Source organism: Hyperolius riggenbachi, chromosome 7, assembly GCF_040937935.1.
Source record: "Hyperolius riggenbachi isolate aHypRig1 chromosome 7, aHypRig1.pri, whole genome shotgun sequence".
NCBI classification, from domain to species: Eukaryota; Metazoa; Chordata; class Amphibia; order Anura; family Hyperoliidae; genus Hyperolius; species Hyperolius riggenbachi.
Window position 1 is genome coordinate 300,497,524 of NC_090652.1, and position 27,643 is coordinate 300,525,166.

Here is a 27,643-nt window from a genome sequence, read left to right on the forward strand (position 1 = left end):
TACATTTGGCACTTTTCCGTGAAACGCATCATACAAATCGTGAATTCAGTCACACGTACAGGTAATGTGCAGGTATATAAATACACGAAGAGAACCCAGAATCGCGTACGAAACGCAGACGATGGTTTAAAAGGCACTGTTTGTAAAACGGCTGAAGACCGAGGCGGTCGATAATGGCTTTTGAGATAAATCCATACAGCTGAGCACCACGCAACATCTTAACCAAAGCCACAATCTTGCCAGATCGCTAAACAAAACCGCCATGGTGACGAACAGATATACCAGCGTCAGACACGCTTGCAAACCCAAGCATTATTTTACGCATTCAAAGCAGCAGTCTCGACTATCACAGGTCAAGATTGGACCGTCAGAAACAACAAGGAAAATGTGACATTAACCCTTTATCAGCCAATTTTTAGAGGCTTGCAAGAGCTCCAAGTCAATTTATTTTAGCACTTTTTGTTTATTTCTATTTGTTACATTTTCTTGCTTCTAAGTAGTACTGCAATAATGTTTATTTATGGTCACTTGTCACTAGGGGGCAGTGTGAGACAATAACAGAGGACTAATGCTTTCAGCTTCTATATTTTCTGCTAGCAGAAAGAGATCAAAGCACTTTAAAAATTTACAGCACGAGTTCTGCCGACTGGGGTTAAAAGCAGTGCACTTATCTCAAACAAGATATCTCTATTGAAGCTGCCAATGGATTAAATGGGGTGTTTTTTTGTTTTTTCTTTTAAAGCGGAATATAACCCTGCATTTCAACTTTGCTCTAAAACATTATTTACAGTATATTATATGCAACCAGCATTTTTTTTTTACTAGACCAGCATTGGAAGGGTTACACAGGGCTTTAAGCTGAAATAGATACATTTTGTTTACATAAATGTATCTAAGTGTTGAATGTGACTCATCTCTCTGACTGAGAAGAGCTTGGAGGACAGCCAAGTGTGTAACATTTATCAATAGATACATTCAACTAAATAGAATGTATCTATCTGAACTTCTGCATATCTCTCCACAGAACTTTAATCCTCTGTGTTTAACCCTTCCAATGCTGGTCTAGTAAAAAAAAAAAATGCTGGTTGCATATAATATGCTGTAAATAATATTTTAGAGCAAAGTTGAAATGCAGGGTTATATTCCGCTTTATAGCCATGAATTGTAAAAAAAAAAAAAAAAAAAAATCAAAAAAACAAGACGTTAAAACCCTACAGAAGGCATAAAAAAAACCTCTGCAGCCAATCGTACATAAGCATCAAGCTGGAGTCCGTTCCCTCTGCCAATCAAAACTTGATGGCTCTGTGGTCATGCAATGTTCATGGCTTGTTTCTAAATACCAGGTCTGGATTATTAGCAATACAATCACACCTCTTTATAAGTAAGCACCTAAGCATCATGACATCTGTGAGTATCCTTTCAATGCTAACATAGAAAAACAAAGAAAGATTATTGAAGAGAAGGCGTCTGTTTTACATACCTGAATGCAGTTATCAATATACTGTCTGAAGGGCCATTGACTCTCTCGAGAGATCAAATGAGAAACAAAAAAAATTCTCATCTTGTCCCAGGAACACCCTTTGCTGCTCCTCCCTCTCTCCGCCTCCTAAAACAAACCCAGTAATTGGATGGCTGCTTAGGCCTCTCCCTTCACTGCACTCTGCTGGCCGAAAGGAAGAATTTACCTAAACCATGACAAGCGTGATAAAAACAGTATAAGGACCCTTTTCCACTATGAAATGCATCGCGATCGCAATCGCGTTTCAATTTCCACCATGCGATTGAGCTACTATACTCATAGTCCAGCTCAATCGCATACAAAACGCGGCAGGACGACGATTGCGCTTTGACCAAAATCGCATCGCAATCGGATCGCACTAATGGAAATTGCTGCTGCAGTTTCCATTAGTTTAATGTACCTTGCGATTTGCGATCAGAAGCAAATCGCAAATCGCAGGCTAGTGGAAAAAGGCCCTTAGAGGACTTTGTTTTCCGGCTACTCTACGATTCTTCTGATGTTTGAGTTCAGTATTACTTTATCTATTGCCTCCATAAGATAATTCATCTTGGGTAGATTCCTTTTAATTGGAATTAAAACTTTTTTTTTTTAGTCTTGTTTTTTCTTTTGCTTTTTAAAGAGACAATGAAGCGGACAAAAAATGATGATATGAATTGGTTGTGTAGTACGGATAATTACTAGAACATTAGTAGTAAAGAAAATATTCTCATATTTTTGTTTTCAGTAATGTAGTTTTTTTTATAACATTGCATCATTCTCTAATATTTACAGTTTACACACAATTAAGAATTCTAAATGATTTTGCAGAGCAGGCTAGTGAACTTCTGAACTGTTCTCTGCAGAAAGAAAAACAATACAGTGCCAGACACTTGAGATAAAAAGCTTCAGAAGACAGAGCTCTCTGCGACTTTGAAAGTCGTGCAGCTCAATGGCTCTTTTGCATAGATAACAACTGGAGTTTAACGCTTTCTGTACTGGAAACAATATTAGACTTATGTCTCTGCTCCTAATGTTTTATTTCTTAGCTGTACTACACATACAAATCATATCAATTTTTTTTTTAAGCTTTAGTGTCTCTTTAAGCTGCCTGATCCATCCAGACCACTACGCAGAACAATGAACATGAAAATCAAGAGCCTAACCTAAAATTCATTTCAATCATACAAGATTCCGACAAGGCTGGCTGTTAAAAGTTACAGGAAGTAAAAGAAATATTAAAATACACTATTAATAGATGAACTGCCTTAACAAGTGCAAAGTAGGAAAAATCAGCGAGCATTCAAGGGGATTTATGCAAATGTAATGGAAACCATATACCATTTGGAATGGGGCCGATCGAATGTACTTGATGATGATTTTGATGGGCCAACTCCAAGCTGCCAATAAATGAATCCTAACATTTGTATAGTGCCTTTCTCCTGTTGGACTCAAAGCGCTCCATGGGCTACCCTGAAGTGCGTTATGAAGTCTTGCCCAAGGACTTCTTACGGAACAGGTACTGACTGACCTTAGGCCAGGATTCAAACCCTGGTCTTCCATGTCAAAGGCAGAGTCCTTAACCAGTGCTCTATCCAGCCACTGCATTAACCTTTGCATGAAAGCTGGGAGTACCATCGTCTCTCTGACCAACTTTAGAGAATAGGTGATTGTTGCACACGAGTCCCCGCGATCGTGTATAAGTCTAAAAACAATAGTTTCAAACGTTAAACTTTAGCTGCAGTCCGGTATGTAACGGTTAAAAGGAAAATGGTTGCTGTTGGGTATTACCAAACCTGCTGATAAACGGGTGCAGACACTATAGACGGCTAACAGTAAGAACACAAGTCAGGCTCGCCAAATAATAAAGCCCAGCTCCAAACTAGTTTAGTGGGAGGAAGGTTAACCGTTTTTTGTTATCATTTCCCCTCACTTCCTGTTTCAATGGCACACAGTCCTCTGAGTACAGCCATGGCAGTCTCACAGCTAAAGTCCATGCAGAAACACCACTTACAAAGGTGAAACAGTCATTTGTTTTTGTAAACATTGTTTAGGTCATATTCATCCTATTTTATTATGGGTCTTCCCATATGCCCCAGCCTAGAGCAAACGCAGGGTCTGCCTGTCAGCTGTAGGCACAGCCCCTCCTCCTAGATGACATCTGAATATGCAGGGTCTGCCAGTCAGCTGTAGGCATAGCCCCTCCTCTTAGATGACATCTGAATATGCAGGGTCTGCCAGTCAGCTGTAGGCACAGCCCCTCCTCCTGGATGACATCTGCATATGCAGGGTCTGCCAGTCAGCTGTAGGCATAGCCCCTCCTCTTAGATGACATCTGAATATGCAGGGTCTGCCAGTCAGCTGTAGGCACAGCCCCTCCTCCTGGATGACATCATCTGAATATGTAGGATCTGCCAGTCAGCTGTAGGCACAGCCCCTCCTCCTAGATGACATCATCTGAATAAGGAGCAGAGGACCCGTGATTATGTGGGCAAATTTGTAAATCAAAACAAGTGTGTGAATGGTGAACTGGACAACCCCTACTACATCTTAATGTTTCATCTGGAGCTGGGCTGTTGGAGACAGACTTGAGACGGATATAGCAGCTATACGGAATTTACCGGAATGCAGCCCAACCACATACTTGCATCGGATGAGATTGCTGTGGCACGAGGCACAATCTCCGATACGTCTAAATAAAACTCAATAGCCCCTATCTGCATTGGTAGTAAGCAGTCCTCAGTCACAAATAACTACAAAGCTAAAATAAAGTTAAAGAGGCCAGTATAGAACTTGTGAGGGAGAATATACAACAGTGGTAGTGTAGAAAATTGGGGGGTGAAATTATACACATTCAACAGTTTACTTGGAGACAAACTAGGGGAGGTGCTAACGAGCAGCATTCTGAGGATTGTCGTGACAACCCGAGACCCCAAGGCTGGCAGAACCATTGGGATAGCCTGCCACACCAAGGAAATCAATATCATACTTAGAGATTCCCTACCCCACAGTGGACAACAGTACCATCTGAAGGGAGAGCCTACCAAACCGAGGCCACCAATAACATCTAAAAAGCACAGCTCAACAAATGAAGTCCACCTGTATCATCCTGTAGACACCCTTCCACACCGAGGCCACCAGTACTGTCATAAGTACAGCCTACCATACCCAAGGCCACTAGAACTACCTGCAGGGACACCCTGCCACAAAGAGGCCACCAATATCCTCTGTAGAGACACCCTGCCATACCAAGGCCAGTAGAACTATCTCCAAGGACACCCTGCCACACCAAGGCCATCAGTACCATCTGTAGAGACACCCTGCCACACCAAGGCCACTAGAACTATCTCCAAGGACACCCTGCTACACCAAGGCCATCAGTACCTTCTGTAGAGACACCCTGCCATACCAAGGCCAGTAGAACTATCTCCAGGGACACCCTGCCAAAGCAAGGCCACCAGAACCATCTGTAGAGACACCCTGCTACACCAAGGCCACTAGAACTATCTCAAGGGACAACTAGCCACACAGAGGCCACCGGTACCATCTGTAAAGACACCCTGCCACACCAAGGCCACTAGAACTATCTCCAGGGACACTCTGCTACACCGAGACCACCAGTACCATCTGTAGAGACACCCTGCTACACCAAGGCCACTAGAACTATCTCCAGGTACACCCTGCAACACCGAGACCACAGGTATCATCCGTAGGAACACCCTGCCACACCAAGGCCACCAGTACCATCTGTAGAGACACCATGCCACACCAAGGCCACTACATCTGGAGGGATAAAATGCAACTCAAAAGGTAGCCATCATCCGTAGGAACACCCTGCCACACCAAGGCCATGAAGTACCATCTGTAGAGACAACCTGGCACAATAAGGCCACAGTACCATCTGGAAGGACAGCCTGCTAAACCAACATCACCAGTACCATTTCTGTGGGGATATCATAGCCCAACACATCAAGACAGCTAAACTCACCCTGTTGCGACACCCTGCCATACCAAGTCCACCAGTATCATCTAAAGGTATAGTCTGCAAAACCAAGGCCACCATCAACTGGTGGCTTCCGCTTCTGTTTAGCCCCTAAAAGTTTGGATTTAACCCCACAAAGTTTGAGTCTTACTGTGCAGGAATCTGCATTTGGGTTGAATATTCTGATCATTATTCCCGCCAAGCATGTATATCCAACCCACGGAGTCAGGAGGTAACGCCTCTAGCGCAGGCTTCTGTTCGGGGAAAGTTTTTAACTCATCCATCTGATTTTTATCCTCATCCAAAATTACTCAACCAGCATCCAGCGTCTTAACAGCTGGACTAGGAAAATAAGACATCAACGTCAGATTAGAAATCTTAAACTGGCAAATTACTTCTATGAACGAATTAATGAGGTAGGTCTCCAAAGAGGGACACACCTGCATTATTAACAAATTCTCCGGCAAAATAAAAAAAAATAAAAAAAGCATCATCTCATCAATAAGATAGTAAAAATTCCAAGTTGATTTACATTTTCATAAGATGAGCAAAATAATTTGCAAGTGGGTTTAAATGCCTTCAACTAAATGTAAGTACTTTACTCTTAGGTATGCAAAAGAGCATTTGAAGGTATTCCCTGTGTGTAAAAATGTTTTCTTTCATTGCTAAAATTCCGTAAGCTAGAAAGCTCTGTCTGGTTGCTCCACCTCTCTCCCCTGCTGAGGTGACTCAGCTGTTGCCGTGGTGACATGTCTATTTAGCAGAAGGGGAGCAGAGTGGAGAGAGTACAGCTTTTCCTGGCTGGCAATGATTACATTGCCGATTAGCAGAGAGGTACAAACTTTTACTGTTCTCCACATTGAAAGTAAACATTTTTACACACTGGACTTCAGCCATCACAAGTTCGCCTTACCTTAGTTTTCTAACAGCACCGCATACTTTACAGTCCTTAAAACTGAAACACTGACGGATGCTGAGTTTGAAGGAGCAATAAAAGCGATTAGAAGCTATGAGAACAGCTTCTGGTCACGGCCTAAATCAAACAATCTGCCAATTGACTAATGCTGAAGGTTATAGGGGCGGAAGCTTCTAAAAAAGTAATGGGGAGACTTGGAGTGATATTTCTCTAGCGACGGCCATACTTTCTTCAATAAATGTAAGTGACAAGAGAAACAGATATGGGGCTTTGAGGAGCCCAGCTGAGTTCCCCGGCGTTCTTCTTTACGTTTCCTTACAGGAAGAATACTAACAGGTATGCAAAGCGATTGCCGATGCAGAACAAGAAGGTCTTTCTTATAACCGATAAAGTAGACTGTGACTTTACACAAGGGCTCGTGTCTAAAGCGCCTTCTGCGAATTTCCATCTACACAATAAAACGTTTTCTGGCCTCCCCTTGATGTTCAAGCAATACTAAATCGAAAATAAACTTATAAGATAATGAATTGCATGTGTAGTACAACTAAGATATAGAGCATTAGTAGCAAAGAAAAGACTCTCATACGGTTTCCAATACAGGAAGTGTTAAGAAACTTTAGTTGTTATCAATGCAAAAGAGCTTTTCTGAGCCCTTTAACCCATTGTGGGTGGGATACAGTCCTGTTTTCTGAAACGCTTAAACAGCTGAGAAACATTGAGAGACAGCTTGAGATAAGGTTTTACTGCAGGAAAGTTCAAAAGGTCGTTATTTCTGCTCTGTTTTATAGCTTTAAAAGACAGATTGTGGTTTTAAAACTGCAACTATGACAGTATGATGCAATTTAAAAAAAAACAAAAAACAATTTAACGGAAAATAAATTTAGGAGACTTCTTTGCTACTAATGTTCTATTACCTGTACTACACATACAATTCAAGTGTTTTTTCCGCTTCAGGTTTGCTTTCATTTTGTCGTCGTTAGGAAAGGAGGGGAGGAGAATTCTCTCAGCTGGGGCCACTAACAGCAATAATACAAATTTTCCATGCTATCCAAAAATGATCAAAAACATTACATGAGTAAGGCTTCAAAGTCGAAACATGATTTAAAATAGGCCAAATCAACCGCAATATATTGTTCTCCGATAAATACTGCAGTATCGATTCACTAAGAACTTTGCTCCCTTGAAGGAATCCTCTACTCTCCCGGATGCTATTCTCTCCGAGTGTGTTCACATAACTAGCAGCCTATACACATATACCACTGCCAGCCTTCCCAGCTCTCTCCTGCCTTCCAACTACTCGCCACTGGGGGTGGTAAGCATTACTAAAATATCTGTGGTCTGAATCCCATATCAGCTATCTACATGCCTGGTCTGACTTAGGCACAGACAGAAAGAAAGTGAAAGAGGAGAATGGCAAATATAACGGATCACAGATATGAGAGTGAGTTCACGCACAGATTCCCAGTGTTGCAGAGTTTGGACGACGGTGACAAGAGGCAGCAAAAGTGCTCAGCAGCTACATTACTGTCCCAACTATAGGGTGAAGGGGGGAGATGTCACTAGATCTCACCATGGGAGCCAAATCGGTAATGTATGGATAAAACTTGAAAAATCGGAATATCGTGCAAAAGTCCAATTATTTCAGTAATTCAACTTAAAGGGTGAAACTAATACATGAAATAGGAACCCTTTGCAGGTGTGTTGGATGAATTAGCTGATTAGAGTCTGACACTTTGAACCTAGAATATTAAACCTTTTCACAATATTGTAATGGTCTGAGATTTTAAGGTTCTCATAAGCTGTAAGCCATAATCCTCAAAATTACAACAAATAAAGACTTGGAATATCTCGCTTTGTATGTAATCAGTCTATTTCATATACGAGTTTCATGTTTTAAATTGAATTGCTGAAATAAATGGACTTTTGCACAATATTCTAATTTCTCAAGTTTCACCAGTACGCCATATTGATTTCAGGGTTGCTTGAGGCCTGGAACCCATTAGAGCACTTGTTTTGAGCATTTAGGGAGCGCTTTAAATCGCTAGCGATTTCCCTAAACCCTCTGCCAATGTAAATAAATGTAACAAATTCCAAAGTAGTGATTGTGATGAGCAAAATCGCAGTCGCAGGCCATGCAGCAATTTGGGAGCGTTTGTGCTTCAATGTAAAAGTAGTAAAGCGCTGGCAAATCGCTCATAAATTTCAACTCAGTGATTAGTGTGCAATTTGAAATTACTGCAAACTGTAAAAAAAAAAAAAAAAAAAAAAGATAAATTTGAAAGGACCGATCAGAACCAAAATTGCTAATCGCAAATCGCTATCACAATTGCAGGCAAAGAAAGCGTACTTTTTAAATTTGCTACCAAAATCGCTCATGAAATCGCTTACAAAACGCTAATTAAAAACTCTACCAATTGCGATTTGTATTGGGTTCCAGGCCTGCGGTTGATTTAGCATATGTAAGTTACACGCAAAATTATCCTTTGAGTTGCCAGTAATAATTCAGTAGTTCAATATAGTACAGTCAGCACTGAAGAGCAAACCTCACAGAGTCGTTCACAAAAGTATGCAGAAATATCCCCTATCGTAAGAAAAATAAATAAATAAAAAACTAGGGATGTTCTTTGGAACTGGAAATCACAGCATGGTGTTCCCAGCAAAGAGGTCCAACACATGGACCCCACAAAGGCAGCCTTCTCTTCAGCATCATGCGGTCAATAATATTACAATATATGACGGCATTATCGGTCAGCTTACAGAGGAACTTTACTGAAAAATATTAGTAGGGGAAAAATAATTCTTAAATAAAGACTGCAATGTGAGATATTAAAAAAGCCAGACGATAGATCAAGAAACGATTGACGCTCGCTGTGTAATTCGTTCATGTTTGATCGCCTGCAGGTCAGCATCTTTATTGCTGGCAAAAAAAATGGACTGCACCAACTGCCCATTATCTAGAAACAAACCCACCTAAGATGTGACAGGCTAAAAGGTTAGCTTTTTACATACACGGCGGGAGATACTGCTGACTTGGTAGTTGGCAACAGCCATCATCTTCCCACAATGCAACAAGACAGGAAACGGTTATGGCCATGGCCCTGACATCACACTGTGGGAGGGGTTTCACCACAATTTCAGCAACACAGATGTCCCTGATGATCTATTTGAGAAAAGCTAAAGTTTTCTCGTGGGAAAGGGGGATTTGCTATTGGGATGAAGTTCAATTTTGCAATAAAGTTCCTCTTTTAAGCTTAAATAAAGAATATTTCTACACATTTGTGAAATATTGGCTTTTGTTTTTTGATAGAAAAGTACCTGTACTTTGGGTTAAATGGTCCGTCAACAGATGAAGGCCGGAACCCAGGAATGACTTAGATACAGTCTTAAAAACAGATCAAAGATAGAGGAGGGGCTTACAAGCCGCCCAAACACTGATCACAGCGCAGTTACCCATAACAACCGTACAGATGCCCTCCGTTATGCGTTACTGTGCCGCACTCGGTGCCTGGCGGAATAAGCCCCGCTGACTCAGAGCACCTATAGTAGCAGAAAGACAGTCGGGAACAACACAATTAGAACTAAAAGCAGCGCTGATCCCAAGCGATACTTACACCAGGTGATAATTACACGAAAAATAAAATTAAAAAATAAAAAAACGGTAAGAGCTGCCTTGTGCCGACCTGCGTCTACAAGTCCTTCAACCATTTTTGTGTCCTTCGTACCGGAAGGTTCCCGTTAGCAAAAGACAGGAAATTCAAAAAGTTCTAAAGTGCTTCGGCTTGGGAGTAACGTACCTTGTGGAGGGGGGGGGGGGGGGGGGGGGGGTTGGGAAATCACGTTCCAGGTTTTTTAGAATTAGGAGTCTCTGTCTCACTCTGACCTGTCCAAGCAGTTCCGTAGAATCGAGAGAATCTCCATCATCTCTCTTGTCAATAGAGTGTCTTTAGCTGGGCCAGTAAAGTTCCGCGAGCTATGGAAGGACGCAGCGGAAAGGAAGAGCCAGACCGGAGGGCGGTCACTAGTGACACTGGGAGAACGTGTGCCTCAGTAGTTCCTCCGAGGACGGCCTCAGCTTGGCCTCTACAAAAATCCTTTTCAGGAAGTCCCGTGTGTGGTCGGACACGTGTGCTGGCAGCTGTGGGTTGGTGGTCTGGGTGGCGATTTTAAAGATGGCGGCCATGGCCTCAAATTCTGCCCAGGGGGGCTTCTCGGTCAGCATTTCCACGACAGTGCAGCCTACGCTCCTGAGTAACAGAAAGAGAGGTAATGAGACTGGATTCTAAGAACAATAGGAGTTTAAACAATAAGCTATCAGTGCCGTACAGTTTTCTCCCCAGGCTCTTTTAGCCGGGTGCTCCACCCGGCTAATTTTGGTAAGCACCCGGCTGTCATCAGCTCACCTCCTCATCCTCCTCCTATTGGGTGCACCGACCCAGCATTCCCTCGGTTGCTCACCACCCTACTACTTTTTCATGCCACTTGGCTGGAAAAAAAAATTCTGGGGAGAACACTGGCCGTAAGAAGACCTAAGCTGGCAAAATCCCGGGACAGACACAGCTGTAAAGTTCTCAAGAACCATTTAAAGGACCACTGTCGCGAAAATCTTAAAATTTAAAATATACTTTTCTCCTATGTTGCTGTCACTTGCAGTAAGTAGTAGAAATCTGACAGAACCAACAGGCTTTGAACTAGTCCATCTCCTCATGGGGCGGGGGGTTCTCAGTGAATTCTTTATTTTCAAAAGTTCACTTGGTAAATGGCAGTTGCTCCGTCCAACTGCAAAAAAGTGTATGGTAAGCAGACAGGCCAGCATCTTTGTTGCCATGCTGAGAATCCCCCATGAGGAGATGGACTAGCCCAAAACCTGCCAGCAATGTCAGATTTCTACTACTTACTGTAAATGACTACAGCATAAGAGAAAAGTAATATATGGCTCATTTTACTCTGGAAGAAACGTACTTCTTATTTGTATGTGTTTACATGTTTTTTAAATTTCAAGATTTTTGTGACAGTGGTCCACAACCACAAGTGTACTTGAGGCGAACCTCAGGTTACAACCCTGGACACTTGCCTAAGAAGAGAGAAGGCTATTGCTCCTGTAGGGCCTTCCCCTGCCATACTCCAGACCTCTGTTACCACTCGTGAACCCCCAAAAGAAATATGCCAAGCATCTGTCGCACTGAAGATCCGGGCCGCGCGCCTCATCATGCGAGAGCATGTCCATATTGCGTGGTAAGCATTTGTGCAGCTCCAAGCTACTGCACAGGCAAGGCCATGCTCCTGCATGAAGAGTAGCGTGGCCCGGATCCTGCAGAGGGTCCTGTTCAGTGGCAGGAGGATGACGGGGGAAGCCTCTAATGCATACTCTCAAATCTGACCCTGAGAGCCATTAAATTTGGCCCTCAAGGGGTTTCCCCACTTTGCATTATATTTGGCCCACACTAGACCACCAGGGAAGCTATATTGGAGTTGAAGCCCTATAACACCAGGTAAGCCATATTGGTGAGGTAGGGGGAAGGCACTAAACACTAGGGAGCTGTAAAGGGGAAGGTAGACACTAGGGAACTGTATAGGCGAAAAAGGAGGACCACTAGACACCTGTGAACTGTATAGGGGAGGGAAGTGGACCAATAGACACTAGGGAGCTGTATAGTGGACAGAGGAGGTCACTAGACACCTGTGAACTGTATAGGGGAGGGAGGAGGACCAATAGACACTAGGGAGCTGTATAGAGGAGAGAGGAGGTCACTAGACACCTGTGAACTGTATAGGGGAGGGAGGAGGACCAATAGACACTAGGGAACTGTATAGAGGAGAGAGGAGGTCACTAGACACCAGGGAACTGTATACGGGAGGGAGGAGGACCAATAGACACCAGGGAACTGTGTAGTAGTTGGAGGGGTGCAATAAAACTCCAGTGAAGGCAGCAGGTAATAACTGTATTTTTGCAAGCCCTGGGAGACATTACCCCTAAAAGAGTAGAGCTGAAAAATAAAGGACAACTGAAGCGAGAGGGATATGGAGGCTGCCATATTTATTACCTTTTGAGCAATACCAGTTGCCTGGCAGCCCTGCTGATCCTCTGCCTCTAATACTTTCAACCATAGACCCTGAACAAGCATACAGCAGATCAGGTGTTATTGTCAGATCTGACAAGATTAGTTGCATGCTTGTTTCTGGTGTTAGTCAGACACTACTGCAGCCAAATAGAGCAGAAGGGCTGCCAGGCAACTGGTATTGTTTAAAAGGAAATAAATATGGTAGCCTCCATATTCTTCTCACTTCAGTTGTCCTTTAAGGACGGTTTCCCGCTATACAGAATGGAAAACTGATCCTGTAAAAAAACGGATCAGTTTCCTGCTTCAAACACATCAGTTTGTTACATTGGCATTAGGTTTTCATCCACTTTCCTGTTCCGTTTCGCCACCTAATCGGTGTACCGGTCACATTCCTCCGCTGCCACCACCGCTCAGTATACAGATCCAAGCAACAGCAGAAGCATTGAGGCTCCCGCTGGATTGGAACAGACCAATGGGAGTCTTCCCTGAAAGCAGTAAGGATTCTCATTGATGTGTTACAATCCAATGGGAGGCTGAAGCTTTTGGGATCTGTATACCGGAGCTTCTCTGTGCAGTGGACTCTGATGGCCGTGGTAGCGGAAAACCTGAATGTGATGGTATCAGGGGGGTAAAAAGAAAAAAAAATACAGCAAAAAGTACAGGGCAACCAGCCTGGTGGGAACGGACACTGTCCATTTTCATAGGCTACCACTGATTCCAAATACATTCGCTGTGTCTTTTCAATCCCAAAAAGTTGTGCAGGACCCATAATTGCATTCTGCTCGTTGTTCCATCCATTCTGTACATGTCGTATATACTCAAAAAGAAGCCACATTTTTGGGCCCAAAAAAAGAGGGGGTCTCGACTTACACTCAATCCTTGACATTTCCATGGGAGGTCCCAGCTAACCTCATCTCCAGTTGTAGCCTTGACTATGTGGCTCTGCATTCCTTGCTTTATCTTTATGCCAGCTTAACTACTTTAGGACCACGGTGATTGAAATCTACGCCCTGTTTTGCCGGGCTCCTGGCTGGCAGGGAGTAGATTTCAATCACCGCCACAATGCGCATCTGCCATTTTCATTGCTCCCGCCGCTGAATTCTAACCATGTCCCATCGCAGCTCACTTGCTCTGCCTGTCACTATGATGGCAGAGTCATGTGAGCGGGTCAGGAGCAGATTTCATTGGCTCCTGGGCGTGTCTATCAATGTAAGCAGCTCCCATTGGCTTACATTGATAGACACGGTCAGGAGCCAATGAAAGCGGCTCCTGACCGGCTCACATGACTGCCGTCATAGAGACAGCAGAGTGGATGTCCTGAGGATCCTGGCGTGCGGCAGTGACGGCGGGTATATGCGGCGATTCGTCGGGATTCCGTCGTTATTGTACCAGCGGTCTCTGGTTCTTAAGTAGGCAGAGACCGCTGGTACTTACTGTATTTTTCGGACTATAAGACCCTCCTGACCATAAGACGCACCCAGATTTAGAGGACAAAACCAAGGGAAAAAATATACTAAACCTGGTGCATCCATGGTGAAGGGGCAACTTGTGGATTATGCCCCCTTTGTACATCATGCCCCTTGAACCTCTTGTGTCCCCCATGTGTCCTCCTCTACACCCCTTTGTGTCCCACTGTTTCCTCCTCTGCATGGGCACAGTACAGGGTGTCCCTGACGTTGTGGTAGGTTGGAGGTTCGTATTGGCAGGTGTTCACAAGTTAGGAACTCTCTGCGTTTGGACTATAAGACGCAGTGACTTTTTCCCCCACTTTTGGGGGAGAAAAAGTGAGTCTTATAGTCCAAAAAATACAGTAAGTGATTAAACTTTGCAAAAGGAGTTCTTTGCATGTCCACCTCCATTATAGGCCTATGTTCTGGCGTATTATTGCAATCTGCTGAATTTATGCTGCTTTTCTAAAATATGATTGTAGCCGGCTGTGGCTGCGAGTGGTGTTGTAGTTGTGACATTTCCTACCCCCGGCTTATACTCGAGTTAAACATTTTCCAAGGTTTTTTTTTTAGGTGAAAGTCGGAGGTCGGCTTATACGCGAGTATATACGGTACTAAAGTTATAGGATCCGTTCGTGCATACATATGAAATCGCTGCAGGGAGACTTGGGCGCAGGATACAGCCATTATACGGCTTATCCTGCTGCTGCACAAGTCCTGGCGGCGTTAATCACTATTCCCCCTCCAGGTCCACGTGGATGGTAGAGAATGATGTAATTTGGCTTCCAGCTATTGCTGGCGGACGAATTACAGTGTTTTAAAAGTAACTTCAGCTCCATCTTCTGACTCACTGTGCGCCACTATAGCCGTAATTCCTATTATGGTCTATGGTGGCGCCGGCTGCACCCAAATCTCCTGCTCTGTTATTACAGTGCTTGTCCATTTGTATCTGTGCCGATCCATTACACAAAACGTAACTTTTTTTTGTGTGCAGTGTGACTAAATTTAAGAATAAAACTACAACCTGAGCACATTGCACAGATGCCATTACTTACCAGATGTCTGCTTTACGACCGTACCCTTCCCCGCTGATTACTTCTGGACTCATCCAGTAGGGGGTGCCGGTGACCGACTTCATACCTGTTCCAGAGAGACAAATTGTCTGCAGACGCTTGCTGGCCCCAAAGTCTCCCAGCTTGACGTTGCCGGCAGAGTCCCGCAGAATGTTAGCTCCTGGGACACAAAACGTGAGGAGGGTGTAATTACTGACTGTGCAGCATGCAGCATTGTAACTAAAGATTTCTCTTATTTACATGGTAGCTGGGGAGATGACAGGGATGAGTATGCAAATCTACGCAGCCTGAAAATGGACCAACAGAATTTCCCCTTAGTGGATTTTGATTGGACCATTTTCACGCTGCGTAAAGAATTTGCATTTTCATGCATCAACTTGGAATTATTTGCGTCTTAACCATTCCTAGTGGATAGCGCTCTTGCCTTGCAGCTGTAAGGTCCTGAGGTTCGATTCCGACAGGAGGTCACTCACTGCGCATGAGTGGGTTTCAATTGGGAGGCTGGGTGGGGCATGTTGCTAGCCGAGAGAAGGGCATGGCATGGGGCAAAAGTGGGCATGGCAGCGATACTTGTGAACTGCAAAGTCCAGCCAAACACCAACACTCACAGTAAGTGGTGGCATCCTGTCTTGCTGAAGTGTCCTCATTGCTCAGTAGACTGCCAGCAACAGCTTACAGGATTGCTATATTGACAAGTGTTGGAATAAACACAGGTACATACAGTACTAGTCCTACTAGGAAATTATGTGACGTGCCTTTCTGTTTCCCTGCACTGCAAATGTGAAAAAAACTAGAGCTGTTATCTATGCAAATAAGGAAGTTGAACAGAAAGTTGAATTTAGACGAAAGTCCTGAAAAGCAAATAGAAGGCAAAACACATTTATTTGGCTGAGGAAACACTGTTGAAATACAATTCGATTCTCGCTGATACGCAAACAGCAATCTTATCTATTAGCTTCTGAGTGAAGTAGTATTAACCCTTCCAGTAGCTTCAAAACCATTTACAGTATATAAGTTTTTTTTCTTATTAGTTTTATGCAGTGTTTAATGCTTTAGACTAGTGTTTCTCAACACTCGGTTCGCGTACCCCCACAGCTGGTGGGGAGGGGGTCCACTCCCTCTCTCCATCACCTTGGGCTCCACAGTCAGCGCTTCCCCCTCCGACACTCATGAACAGCAGCAGCGGCGTGGTAAAAGGAATGTGGACATACTTCCGCGTTCCACACCGGAGGTTCTTCTCAGTCATCGCCCGACAAAGCTACTTCCTGTTTAGCAGGAAGTAGCGTCAGGCTCAGAGATGATCGGACCTCCAGCGTGGAAAACCAGAAGTCAGTCTCCGTTCCTTTTACCATGCCTGCCGTTGCCGCCGCTATTAATGAGTGTCGGAGGGGGATGCGCTGACAGGGGCGCCCAAGGTGAGGGAGGGAGGGAGTGGACCCCCCTCCCCACCACTGTGTGTGGGCATGCTCCCTCCTCGTGCTGCATCCCCCTCCTGACTATACTGGGGCACCCATGCCTAACTAGACTGAGGGCACCCACATCTAGCTATACTAGGGGCACCCATGCCTGGCTATCCTGGGGGCACCCATGCCTGGCTATCCTGGGGGCACCCATGCCTGGCTATCCTGGGGGCACCCATGCCTGGCTATCCTGGGGGCACCCATGCCTGGCTATCCTGGGGGCACCCATGCCTGGCTATCCTGGGGGCACCCATGCCTGGCTATCCTGGGGGCACCCATGCCTGGCTATCCTGGGGGCACCCATGCCTGGCTATACTGAGGATACCTATAGCTAGATAAACTGGGGGCACCCATGGCTTAGCTATACTGAGGATACCTATACCTAGATATACTGGGGGCACCTATGTCTGGCTATACTGGGGGGTACCTATACCTGGCTATCTATCTATACTGGGGGCACCTATACCTGGCTATCTATACTGGGGTCACCTATACCTGGTGGGGGGGTAGTGTGTGTGTGTGTGTGTATGTGTGTGTGTGTGTGTGTGTGTACACACACACTTGTGTGGGGGTACTTGGCTGGAACTGAATTGCGATAGGGGGATCAAAGCAGTTGAGAAACACTGCTTTAGATCATAGATTAAATTTGGGTTTCATCCTACTTTAAAGGGAACCTGGATATGGAGGCTGACATTTATTTCCTTTTAAGCAATGTACATTGCCTGGAAGTCCTGCTGCCCATCTGCCTCTGTCCCCGATTCAAGTCCCAGCCAGGGCACTATCTGCACAGGGTTTGTATGTTCTCCCCGTGTCTGCGTGGGTTCTCTCCGGGCACTAACGTTTCCTTCCCACATCCCAAAATCATAGACCAGACAATTGGCTTCCCCCTAAAATTAGCCCTAGACTATGATGGACATATGACAACGGTAGGGATTAGATTTAGCCCTCTGAGGGACAGGTCGTACCATGACTATAGATTCTGTACACCGCTACGAAGATGTGGGCGCTATATAAATACTAATTAATGATAATACTACTTGCTTCTGTTGTCATATCTATGTTCCAGAATAATAAAACCAGGAGTTTGTTGTCTTTAGAATTATTTGATGCTACGCTTACAGCGGCCCGTCACCAGACTCACCCTTTATGTCCCGGTGTACAATCATATTACTGTGCAGATAGTGCACCCCCTCCAGGATCTGGCGCGTGTACTTCCGGGTCACGAACTCTGTCAGAGCTCCGTAGGCCTTCAGCTGGTCCTTTATTGAGCCCTGTAAGGCAAGAAGTGGACTTGTCTGTCACATGATCTAGAAGGGTTTCTCCTAAAAGTCAGAGGACTCTGGATGAGCTATACTCACCCCAGGCATGTACTCCATGAATATGGAGAGCGTCCGCTCCTGACAGTCCCGCAAGCAGCCGTAGTATTGGACGATGCGTTCGTGTAGCAGGTTCTTCAGCAGCTGAATCTCACATTCCAGTGCGTTCACCTCCTGCAAAACACACAGAAGGCATGAGGAATCATTACGTACCTAATAACAGAGAACTGTACAGCAGCAATGACATGGCAGCCAGCACTGGTGCCAACTCTCTGCCTCCAATTATGGCATTTGGTGCACATTTTCTGGCAGTTGGGAACAGCTGTTATTTCCCACAATGCAACATGGCTCCCATGGTGTGATGTCAGTACAAACAACAAACAAACACAGAACATTTATATCGCGCTTTTCTCCTGGCGGACTCAAAGCGCCAGAGCTGCAGCCACTAGGAGGCGCTCTATAGGCAGTAGCAGTGTTAGGGAGTCTTGCCCAAGGTCTCCTACTGAATAGGTGCTGGTTTACTGAACAGGCAGAGCCGAGGTTCGAACCCAGGTCTCCTGTGTCAGAGGCAGAGCCCTTAACCATTACACTATCCAGCCACTTTTTCTGCGGGGGAGAGGAATCCGTGATCGGGCACCATAGCCTCGTGCACATGGCCTCCTGGACGTAGCTAGTACGTCCAGGAGGTGAAAGTAGTTAAAGTGTACCAGAGCTTGTATCAATAAAAAGATTTATACCTAGGTAGTTGACCTAGGTGTCACTAGGTACCTAGGTGTTGACATCATACAGTGGGAGGGGTGTCACCACTATCAGCCACAGTGACCCCCCGATGATTTGTTTGAGAAAAGGTAAAGATTTCTCATGGGAAAGGGGGTATCAGCTACTGATTGGGATGGAGTTCAATTCTTGGTCACTGTTCCTCTTTAAAGAGACTCTGAAGTCTCTTTTTTTCCCTGCTTTGCTCATATCATCCTGTTAAGAGTTAATGCCACAGTGAAATCGCCGCATCCCCGTGGCAGATGAGTGAATTAGTATAGAGAAAGCGACCTGCAAAGTTCTACTTCGACTTTACAGGTCGCAGATCATGCTGCCCGGGCTCGCAGCGCTTTCAGCTGTAGCTCTGCCTTTCTGCAATCAATCTCCGCCTCCTCCCCGCCCCTCTCAGTGAAAGAAGACTCAGAGGGGCGGGGAAAGGCGGCGATCTGCAGAGATTGACTGTAGAGGAGGCAGAGCTACAGCCTAAAGCTCTGCCTCATTGAGGAAGTAAAGCCCTGCGAGCCCCGGAGCTTTGCAGGGCTAAACTTCAGCAATAAATCTGTCATCTGCTGCGGGGATGCAGCGATTTCACTTAGGCATTAGCTCTTAACAGCACTATATGAGAAAATGAGGGGAAAAAATAGACTTCAGAGTCTCTTTAAAGGGGTTCTTTCGCGAAAAAAGTAGGCAGTTAAAAAATGTGACAGATGACAGGTTTTGGGCCAGTCCATCTTTTTAAGGGGGATTCTCAGGGCTTTCTTTGTTTTCAACAGCATTTCCTGAACAGCAGTTTAACTGCCAAAATAGCAAGATACCAGCCGGCCTCCATAATCACTTGCACACTATTATGTCAGTTAGATTTTGCAACTGTTGTTCAGGAAATGCTGTTGAAAACAAAGAAAGCCCTGAGAACCCCCCTTAACCACATAACGACCGCCCCCAGCCGATGGGCGGCGGCAAAGTCTGGGCCCAAACGACCGCAATACGCCCATCGGCGGGGGCGGCTGCGGGAGTGGCTATGCGGCGATCGCGTCATTCGTGACGCGATCAGCCGCCGGGGACTGGCTCCGCCCCCCGTTCGCCGTAACCCGCCGGCCGTTCGGAAGCGCCGGCGGGTTACTGGCATCCGGATCGCCGCTGCAACAGTGTATAATAGGCTTTGTAATGTATACAAAGCCTATTATACTGGCTGCCTCCTGCCCTGGTGGTCCCAGTGTCCGAGGGACCACCAGGGCAGGCTGCAGCCACCCTAGTCTGCACCCAAGCACACTGATTTCCCCCCCCCCTGCCCCCTGATCGCCCACAGCACCCCTCAGACCCCCCCCTGCCCACCCCCCAGACCACTGTTTGCACCCAGTCACCCTCCTAATCACCCATCAATCACTCCCTGTCACTATCTGTCAACGCTATTTTTTTTTTAAGTCCCTAATCTGCCCCCTACTCCCTCCTGATCACCCCCCCACCCCTCAGATTCTCCCCAGACCCCCCCCAGACCCCCCCCCCCGTGTACTGTATGCATCTATCCCCCCTGATCACCTGTCAATCACCTGTCAATCACCTGTCAATCACCCGTCAATCACCCCCTGTCACTGCCACCCATCAATCAGCCCCTGATCTGCCCCTTGCGGGCAATCTGATCACCCCCCCACACCAATAGATCGCCCGCAGATCCGACATCAGATCACCTCCCAAATCCATTGTTTACATCTATTCTCTCCTCTAAACACCCACTAATTACCCATCAATCACCCCCTATCACCACCTGTCACTGTTACCCATCAGATTAGACCCTAATCTGCCCCTTGCGGGCACCCAATCACCTGCCCACACGCTCAGATTGCCCTCAGACCCCCCCCTTATCAATTCGCCCGTGCAATATTTACATCTGTTCTCCCCTGTAATAACCCACTGATTACCTGTCAATCACCCATCAATCACCCCCTGTCACTGCCACCCATCAATCACCCCCTGTCACTGCCACCCATCAATCAGCCCCTAACCTGCCCCTTGCGGGCAATCTGATCACCCACCCACACCAATAGATCGCCCGCAGATCCGACATCAGATCACCTCCCAAATCCATTGTTTACATCTATTCTCTCCTCTAAACACCCACTAATTACCCATCAATCACCCCCTATCACCACCTGTCACTGTTACCCATCAGATTAGACCCTAATCTGCCCCTTGCGGGCACCCAATCACCTGCCCACACGCTCAGATTGCCCTCAGACCCCCCCCTTATCAATTCGCCCGTGCAATATTTACATCTGTTCTCCCCTGTAATAACCCACTGATTACCTGTCAATCACCCATCAATCACCCCCTGTCACTGCCACCCATCAATCACCCCCTGTCACTGCCACCCATCAATCAGCCCCTAACCTGCCCCTTGCGGGCAATCTGATCACCCACCCACACCAATAGATCGCCCGCAGATCCGACATCAGATCACCTCCCAAATCCATTGTTTACATCTATTCTCTCCTCTAAACACCCACTAATTACCCATCAATCACCCCCTATCACCACCTGTCACTGTTACCCATCAGATTAGACCCTAATCTGCCCCTTGCGGGCACCCAATCACCCGCCCACACCTCAGAACGCCCTCAGACCCCAGCCCTGATCACCTCGCCAGTGCATTGCTTGCATCTATTTCCCCCCTCTAATCACACCTTGAGACACCCATCAATCACCTCCTGTCACCCCCTAGCACACCTACCCATCAGATCAGGCCCTAATTTGCCCCGTGTGGGCTCCTGATCACTCGGCCAAACCCTCAGATCCCCCTCAGACCCCCTTCCGATCACCTCCCCAGTGCATTGATTGCATCTATTTTCCCCTCTAACCGCCCCCTGAGACACCCATCAATCACCTCCTGTCACCCCCCTAGCACTCCTATCCATCAGATCAGGCCCAATACATCCTGTCATCTAAGAGGCCACCCTGCTTATGACCGATTCCACAAAATTTGCCCCCTCATAGACCACCTGTCATCAAAATTTGCAGATGCTTATACCCCTGAACAGTCATTTTGAGAAATTTGGTTTCCAGACTACTCACAGTTTTGGGCCCGTAAAATGCCAGGGCAGTATAGGAACCCCACAAGTGACCCCATTTTAGAAAGAAGACACCCCAAGGTATTCTGTTAGGTGTATGATGAGTTCATAGAATATTTTATTTTTTGTCAAAAGTTAGCGGAAATTGGATTGTTATTGTTTTTTTCACAAAGTGTCATTTTTCACTAACTTGTGAGAAAAAATAAAATCTTCTATGAACTCACCATACCCCTAACGGAATACCTTGGGGTGTCTTCTTTCTAAAATGGGGTCACTTGTGGGGTTCCTATACTGCCCTGGCATTTTAGGGGCCCTAAACCGTGAGGAGTAGTCTAGAAAACAAATGCCTCAAAATGACCTGTGAATAGGACGTTGGGCCCCTTAGCGCACCTAGGCTGCAAAAAAGTGTCACACATGTGGTATCGCCATACTCAGGAGAAGTAGTATAATGTGTTTTGTGGTGTATTTTTACACATACCCATGCTGGGTGGGAGAAATCTCTCTGTAAATGGACAATTGTGTGTAAAAAAAATCAAAAATGTGTCATTTACAGAGATATTTCTCCCACCCAGCATGGTTATATGTAAAAATACACCACAAAACACATTATACTACTTCTTCTGAGTACGGCGATACCACATGTGTGACACTTTTTTGCAGCCTAACTGTGCTAAGGGGCCCAAAGTCCAATGAGTACCTTTAGGATTTCACAGGTCATTTTGAGACATTTGGGTTCAAGACTACTCCTCACGGTTTAGGGCCCCTAAAATGCCAGGGCAGTATAGGAACCCCACAAGTGACCCCATTTTAGAAAGAAGACACCCCAAGGTATTCTTTTAGGTGTATGATGAGTTCATAGAAGATTTTATTTTTTGTCACAAGTTAGCGGAAATTGATATGTATTGTTTTTTTTTTCACAAAGTGTCATTTTCCGCTAACTTGTGACAAAAAAAAAATCTTCTATGAACTCACCATACTCCTAACAGAATACCTTGGGGTGTCTTCTTTCTAAAATGGGGTCACTTGTGGGGTTCCTATACTGCCCTGGCATTTTAGGGGCCCTAAACCGTGAGGAGTAGTCTAGAATCCAAATGCCTCAAAATGACCTGTGAATAGGACGTTAGGCCCCTTAGCGCACCTAGGTTGCAAAAAAGTGTCACACATGTGGTATCGCCGTACTCAGAAGAAGTAGTATAATGTGTTTTGGGGTGTATTTTTATACATACCCATGCTGGGTGGGAGAAATCTCTCTGTAAATGGACAATTGTGTGTAAAAAAAATCAAATAATTGTCATTTACAGAGATATTTCTCCCACCCAGCATGGGTATGTGTAAAAATACACCCCAAAACACATTATACTACTTCTCCTGAGTACGGCGGTACCACATGTGTGGCACTTTTTTGCACCCTAAGTGCGCTAAGGGGCCCAAAGTCCAATGAGTACCTTTAGGATTTCACAGGTCATTTTGCCACATTTGGTTTCAAGACTACTCCTCACGGTTTAGGGCCCCTAAAATGCCAGGGCAGTATAGGAACCCCACAAATGACTCCATTTTAGAAAGAAGACACCCCAAGGTATTCCGTTAGGAGAATGGCGAGTTCATAGAAGATTTTATTTTTTGTCACAAGTTAGCGGAAAATGACACTTTGTGAAAAAAAACAATTACAATCAATTTCCGCTAACTTGTGACAAAAAAAAAAAATCTTCTATGAACTCACCATACATCTAACGGAATACCTTGGGGTGTCTTCTTTCTAAAATGGGGTAATTTGTGGGGTTCCTATACTGTCCTGGCATTTTAGGGGCCCTAAACCGTGAGGAGTAGTCTTGAAACGAAATTTCTCAAAATGACCTGTGAAATCCTAAAGGTACTCATTGGACTTTGGGCCCCTTAGCGCAGTTAGGGTGCAAAAAAGTGCCACACATGTGGTATCGCCGTACTCAGGAGAAGTAGTATAATGTGTTTTGGGGTGTATTTTTCCACATACCCATGCTGAGTGGGAGAAATATCTCTATAAATAGACAATTGTGTGTAAAAAAAATAAAAAAATTGTCATTTACGGAGATATTTCTCCCACCCAGCATGTGTATGTGTAAAAATACACCCCAAAACACATTATACTACTTTTCCTGAGTACGGCAATACCACATGTGTGGCACTTTTTTGCGGCCTAACTGCGCTAAGGGGCCCAAAGTCCAATGAGCATCTTTAGGCTTTACAGGGGTGCTTACAATTAGGCACCCCCCAAATGCCAGGACAGTAAACACACCCCACAAATGACCCCATTCTGGAAAGTAGACACTTCAAGGTATTCAGAGAGGAGCATAGTGAGTCCGTGGCAGATTTCATTTTTTTTTGTCGCAAGTTAGAAGAAATGGAAACTTTTTTTTTTTTTTTTTTTTGTCACAAACTGTCATTTTCCGCTAACTTGTGACAAAAAATAAAATCTTCTATGAACTCACCATGCCTCTCACTGAATACTTTGGGATGTCTTCTTTCCAAAATGGGGTCATTTGGGGGGTATTTGTACTATCCTGGAATTTTAGCCCCTCATGAAACATGACAGGTGCGCAGAAAAGTCAGAGATGCTTGAAAATGGGAAAATTCACTTTTGGCACCATAGTTTGTAAACGCTATAACTTTTACCCAATCCAATAAATATACACTGAATGTTTTTTTTTTTATCAAAGACATGTAGCAGAATAACTTTCGCGCTCAAATGTATAGGAAATTTTACTTTATTTGAAAAATGTCAGCACAGAAAGTTAAAAAAGTCATTTTTTTGACAAAATTCATGTCTTTTTTGATGAATATAATAAAAAGTAAAACTCGCAGCAGCAATCAAATAGCATCAAAAGAAAGCTGTATTAGTGACAAGAAAAGGAGGTAAAATTCATTTAGGTGGTAGGTTGTATGACCGAGCAATAAACCGTGAAAGCTGCAGTGGTCTGAATGGAGAAAAAGGCTCTGGTCCTTAAGGGGCGAAAAGACTGTGGTCCCGAAGTGGTTAAAAAGATGGACTGGCCCAAAACCTGTCATCTGTCACATTTTTTAACTGCCTACTTTTTTCGTGAAAGAACCCCTTTAAATAGACACTGAAGCTAAAAAAATTTATGATATAATGAATTGGTTGTGTAGTACAGATAATTACTAGAACATTAGTAGCAAAGAAAATATTCTCATATTTTTATTTTCAGTTATATAGTGATTTTTTAAAACATTGCATCATTCTCTAATATTTGCAGTTTACACACTACTCAGCATTCTAAATGATTTTACAGAGCAGGCTGGTGAACTTTTTAACTGTCCTCTGAAGAGAAAAATAAAATACAGTGACTGTTGAGATAAAAGGCTTCAAAAGACAAAGCTCTCTGCGACTTTGAATGTGTGGAGCTCAATGGCTCTTTTGCATAGATAACAACTGGAGTTTCTCAACTCTTCCTGTACTGGAAACAATATTAGACTTGTGTCTCTGCTCCTAATGGTTTATGTCTTAGCTGTACTATCCTTATATCATAATTATTATTTTTTCGCTTCAGTGACTCTTGAAGTAAGTTATTTTGTACCCTTTGGTTCGCGTACACATTATCTAAACACATACTGGCATTCCCATTAAACAGTTCAGTCCTGAAGCTTTCAAGGCCTGACTGCTGAAGCCACATTTTACCTTACTGGTCTCTGGACTGTCTGGATCAAACTGGACCTGTTTGACGGCCAGTTCTCTGCCAGTGTCGGCGTCGTAGCACAGGTACACCCGGCCGAAGGCCCCCTGCCCCAGCAGCTTTCCCAGCCTCCAGTTGGATGGAGCCCGTGGCGCTGGAAAGAGAAGCCATGGCATAAGTCAGTGTTTTACAGCAGCTACAGAGTGAGGTCACAGTCTATAAGGAGTAACACTTACATCTGCTGGGGGGGCTGATGTCCATGACGGACAGCGTAGGGTTGTCTATGTCGCTCCCACGTCTCCTCAGCCGGTTGTCCTCGTACTCCGGGGTGAAGACGCTGCTTCCGCTGCTGGTGCTCAGGGAGTGGTCGGTGGGGCTGAAGCTGACCGGGGAACGGAAGTTGTTGCCCTGCGTTCTCCTGGCTCGGGGGAAGGTTTTCCTGCCTGGAACACAAAGGAGGATTGTAAGAGTGGATAATAAGTAGGATAAGGAGTAGTAAAAAGTGCTGGCACTGCAGTGCAATAACGGACGGAAGTGCGGGGACCCGATACGGCGCTGCAGAAGACTGAGGACGGGAGCGATCGGAGCGTATGGGGCTGGAGGAAGCCCCAGGTATGTATAAATCTTTTTATTGATACAAGCTCTGGTACACTTTAAAGTGAACCCAAGGTGAGAGGGATATGGAGGCTGACATGTATTAAGCAATATCCCATAGACCCTGAACAAGCATGCAGCAGATCGAGTGTTTCTGACATAATCTTGTCAGATCTGACAAGATTAGCTGCATGCTTGTTTCTGGAGTGATTCAGACACTACTGCAGCCAAATAAACCAGCAGGGCTGCCAGGAAACTGGTATTGTTTACAAGGAAATAAATATAGCATCCTACAAATCACTTTCACCTCTGGTTCACTTTAACTGCTTGGACGTGGTGGCAGCCGCAGGACCGCTCAACGCCAATTGGCGTGAAGTCCTAGGGGGGGTTAGCAGATCACGCACTGCTGCGCTCGCTTCTCCACTTGAATGACCGTTCCGTCATCAATTTCCCAGCGGTGATCGCCACTAGGAGACTGTTAGACGGCAAAACCACTGTCAATTTACATGGTACAGCGCTACGATCTACGGCAGCGCTGTACTGGGGACAGCCGTGTGACACAGCTGTCCCCCTGGGAGGCACAAGAGCGATTAGCTGTCATAGGCTGATGCCAGCTGATCGCGGTGATTGGCTGGAGGAGAGAGGGAGGGCAAGGATTAAAATAAAAAAAAGTTAAATTAAAAAAAACACAAACAAATAAAAAAACAAACAGGGTGGCAGGGATCAGAGCCCACCAACAGAAAGCTCAGTTGCTGGGCAGAAAAGGAGAGGGGATCACTTGTGTGCTGAGTTGTACGGCCCTGCAGCGAGCCCTTAAAGCTGCAGTGGCCTAAATTAAAAAAAAAATAGCCTGGTCACTAGGGGGGTGTAAGCCTACGGTCCTCAGGTGGTGAAGGGGAATCCTTTGTTTAACCATCTTAGCGGTATGGACGAGCTCAGCTCGTCCATTACCGCCGGAGGGTGCCGCTCAGGCCCTGCTGGGCCGATTTTGATCGAATAAAAAGCAGCACACGCAGCCGGCACTTTGCCAGCCGCGTGTGCTGCCTGATTGCCGAAAGAGGGTCCCCCCAGCCGCCCGAGCCCTGCGCAGCTGGAACAAATAGTTCCGGCCAGCGCTAAGGGCTGGATCGGAGGCGGCTGACATCAGGACGTCGGCTGACGTCACTCCGCTCGTCGCCATGGCGACGAGGAAAGCCAGACAAGGAAGGCTGCTCATTGCAGCCTTCCTTGTTACTTCTGATTGCCGGAGGCAATCAGAAGAATGCGTCGGGAGCGCCCTCTAGTGGGCTTTCATGCAGCCAACTTTCAGTTGGCTGCATGAAATAGTTTTTTTTTTATTAAAAAAAAACCCTCCCGCAGCCGCCCTGGCGATCTTAATAGAACGCCAGGGAGGTTAACAATATGCTTTACTTCACATTATGGTAAGTGTAAACGATTCACATTAAGAAGTTTGCCGCAGAATAGTGTGCTCCTGTTTTTATCCAGCCCTCCCTTGCTGAGCCAGTGATATTGGAGCCGCATTCTCCATTGTGTGTTGGGTTAGAATCCCGAGGCTGGCTGAACTTGTGCCATAGCGCATGATACTTCTGCAATATACAGATGGCTGCCGCACCGCAGATAAGCCAGAATCTCACCATCGCTGTAGTCCTGGTGGAGGTAGGATACGTGATATCTCCTGGGGTAGGTGCCGCCTTTCCCAAATTTTTCAAACACTGGAATGTCGTACTCTGGAGGGTGCAAAATATATATTACATACACGTAACGGAGGTAAACAATGACGCTATGCGCACAGGTGTACCAGCAGTGCAGGGAGAGCT

The 27,643-nt window shown here is 45.4% G+C and overlaps 1 protein-coding gene across 1 annotated transcript in view; it reads right to left on the bottom strand.

Annotated features, from left to right (window-relative positions):
- Positions 1-10,262: 10,262 nt before the first annotated feature.
- The window catches only part of MAP3K2 (mitogen-activated protein kinase kinase kinase 2), a 72,508-nt gene continuing 55,127 nt past the window's right edge, over positions 10,263-27,643 (bottom strand). Inside the window, exons 11-17 of the mRNA XM_068247111.1 lie at positions 27,461-27,553; positions 25,469-25,675; positions 25,238-25,386; positions 17,792-17,923; positions 17,575-17,704; positions 14,956-15,133; positions 10,263-10,637 (exon numbers count right to left, since the gene is read on the bottom strand). Coding sequence (XP_068103212.1) covers positions 10,412-10,637; positions 14,956-15,133; positions 17,575-17,704; positions 17,792-17,923; positions 25,238-25,386; positions 25,469-25,675; positions 27,461-27,553 — 1,115 coding nt within the window. The 3' untranslated portion in view covers positions 10,263-10,411. The remainder of the gene's footprint in view (positions 10,638-14,955; positions 15,134-17,574; positions 17,705-17,791; positions 17,924-25,237; positions 25,387-25,468; positions 25,676-27,460; positions 27,554-27,643) is intronic.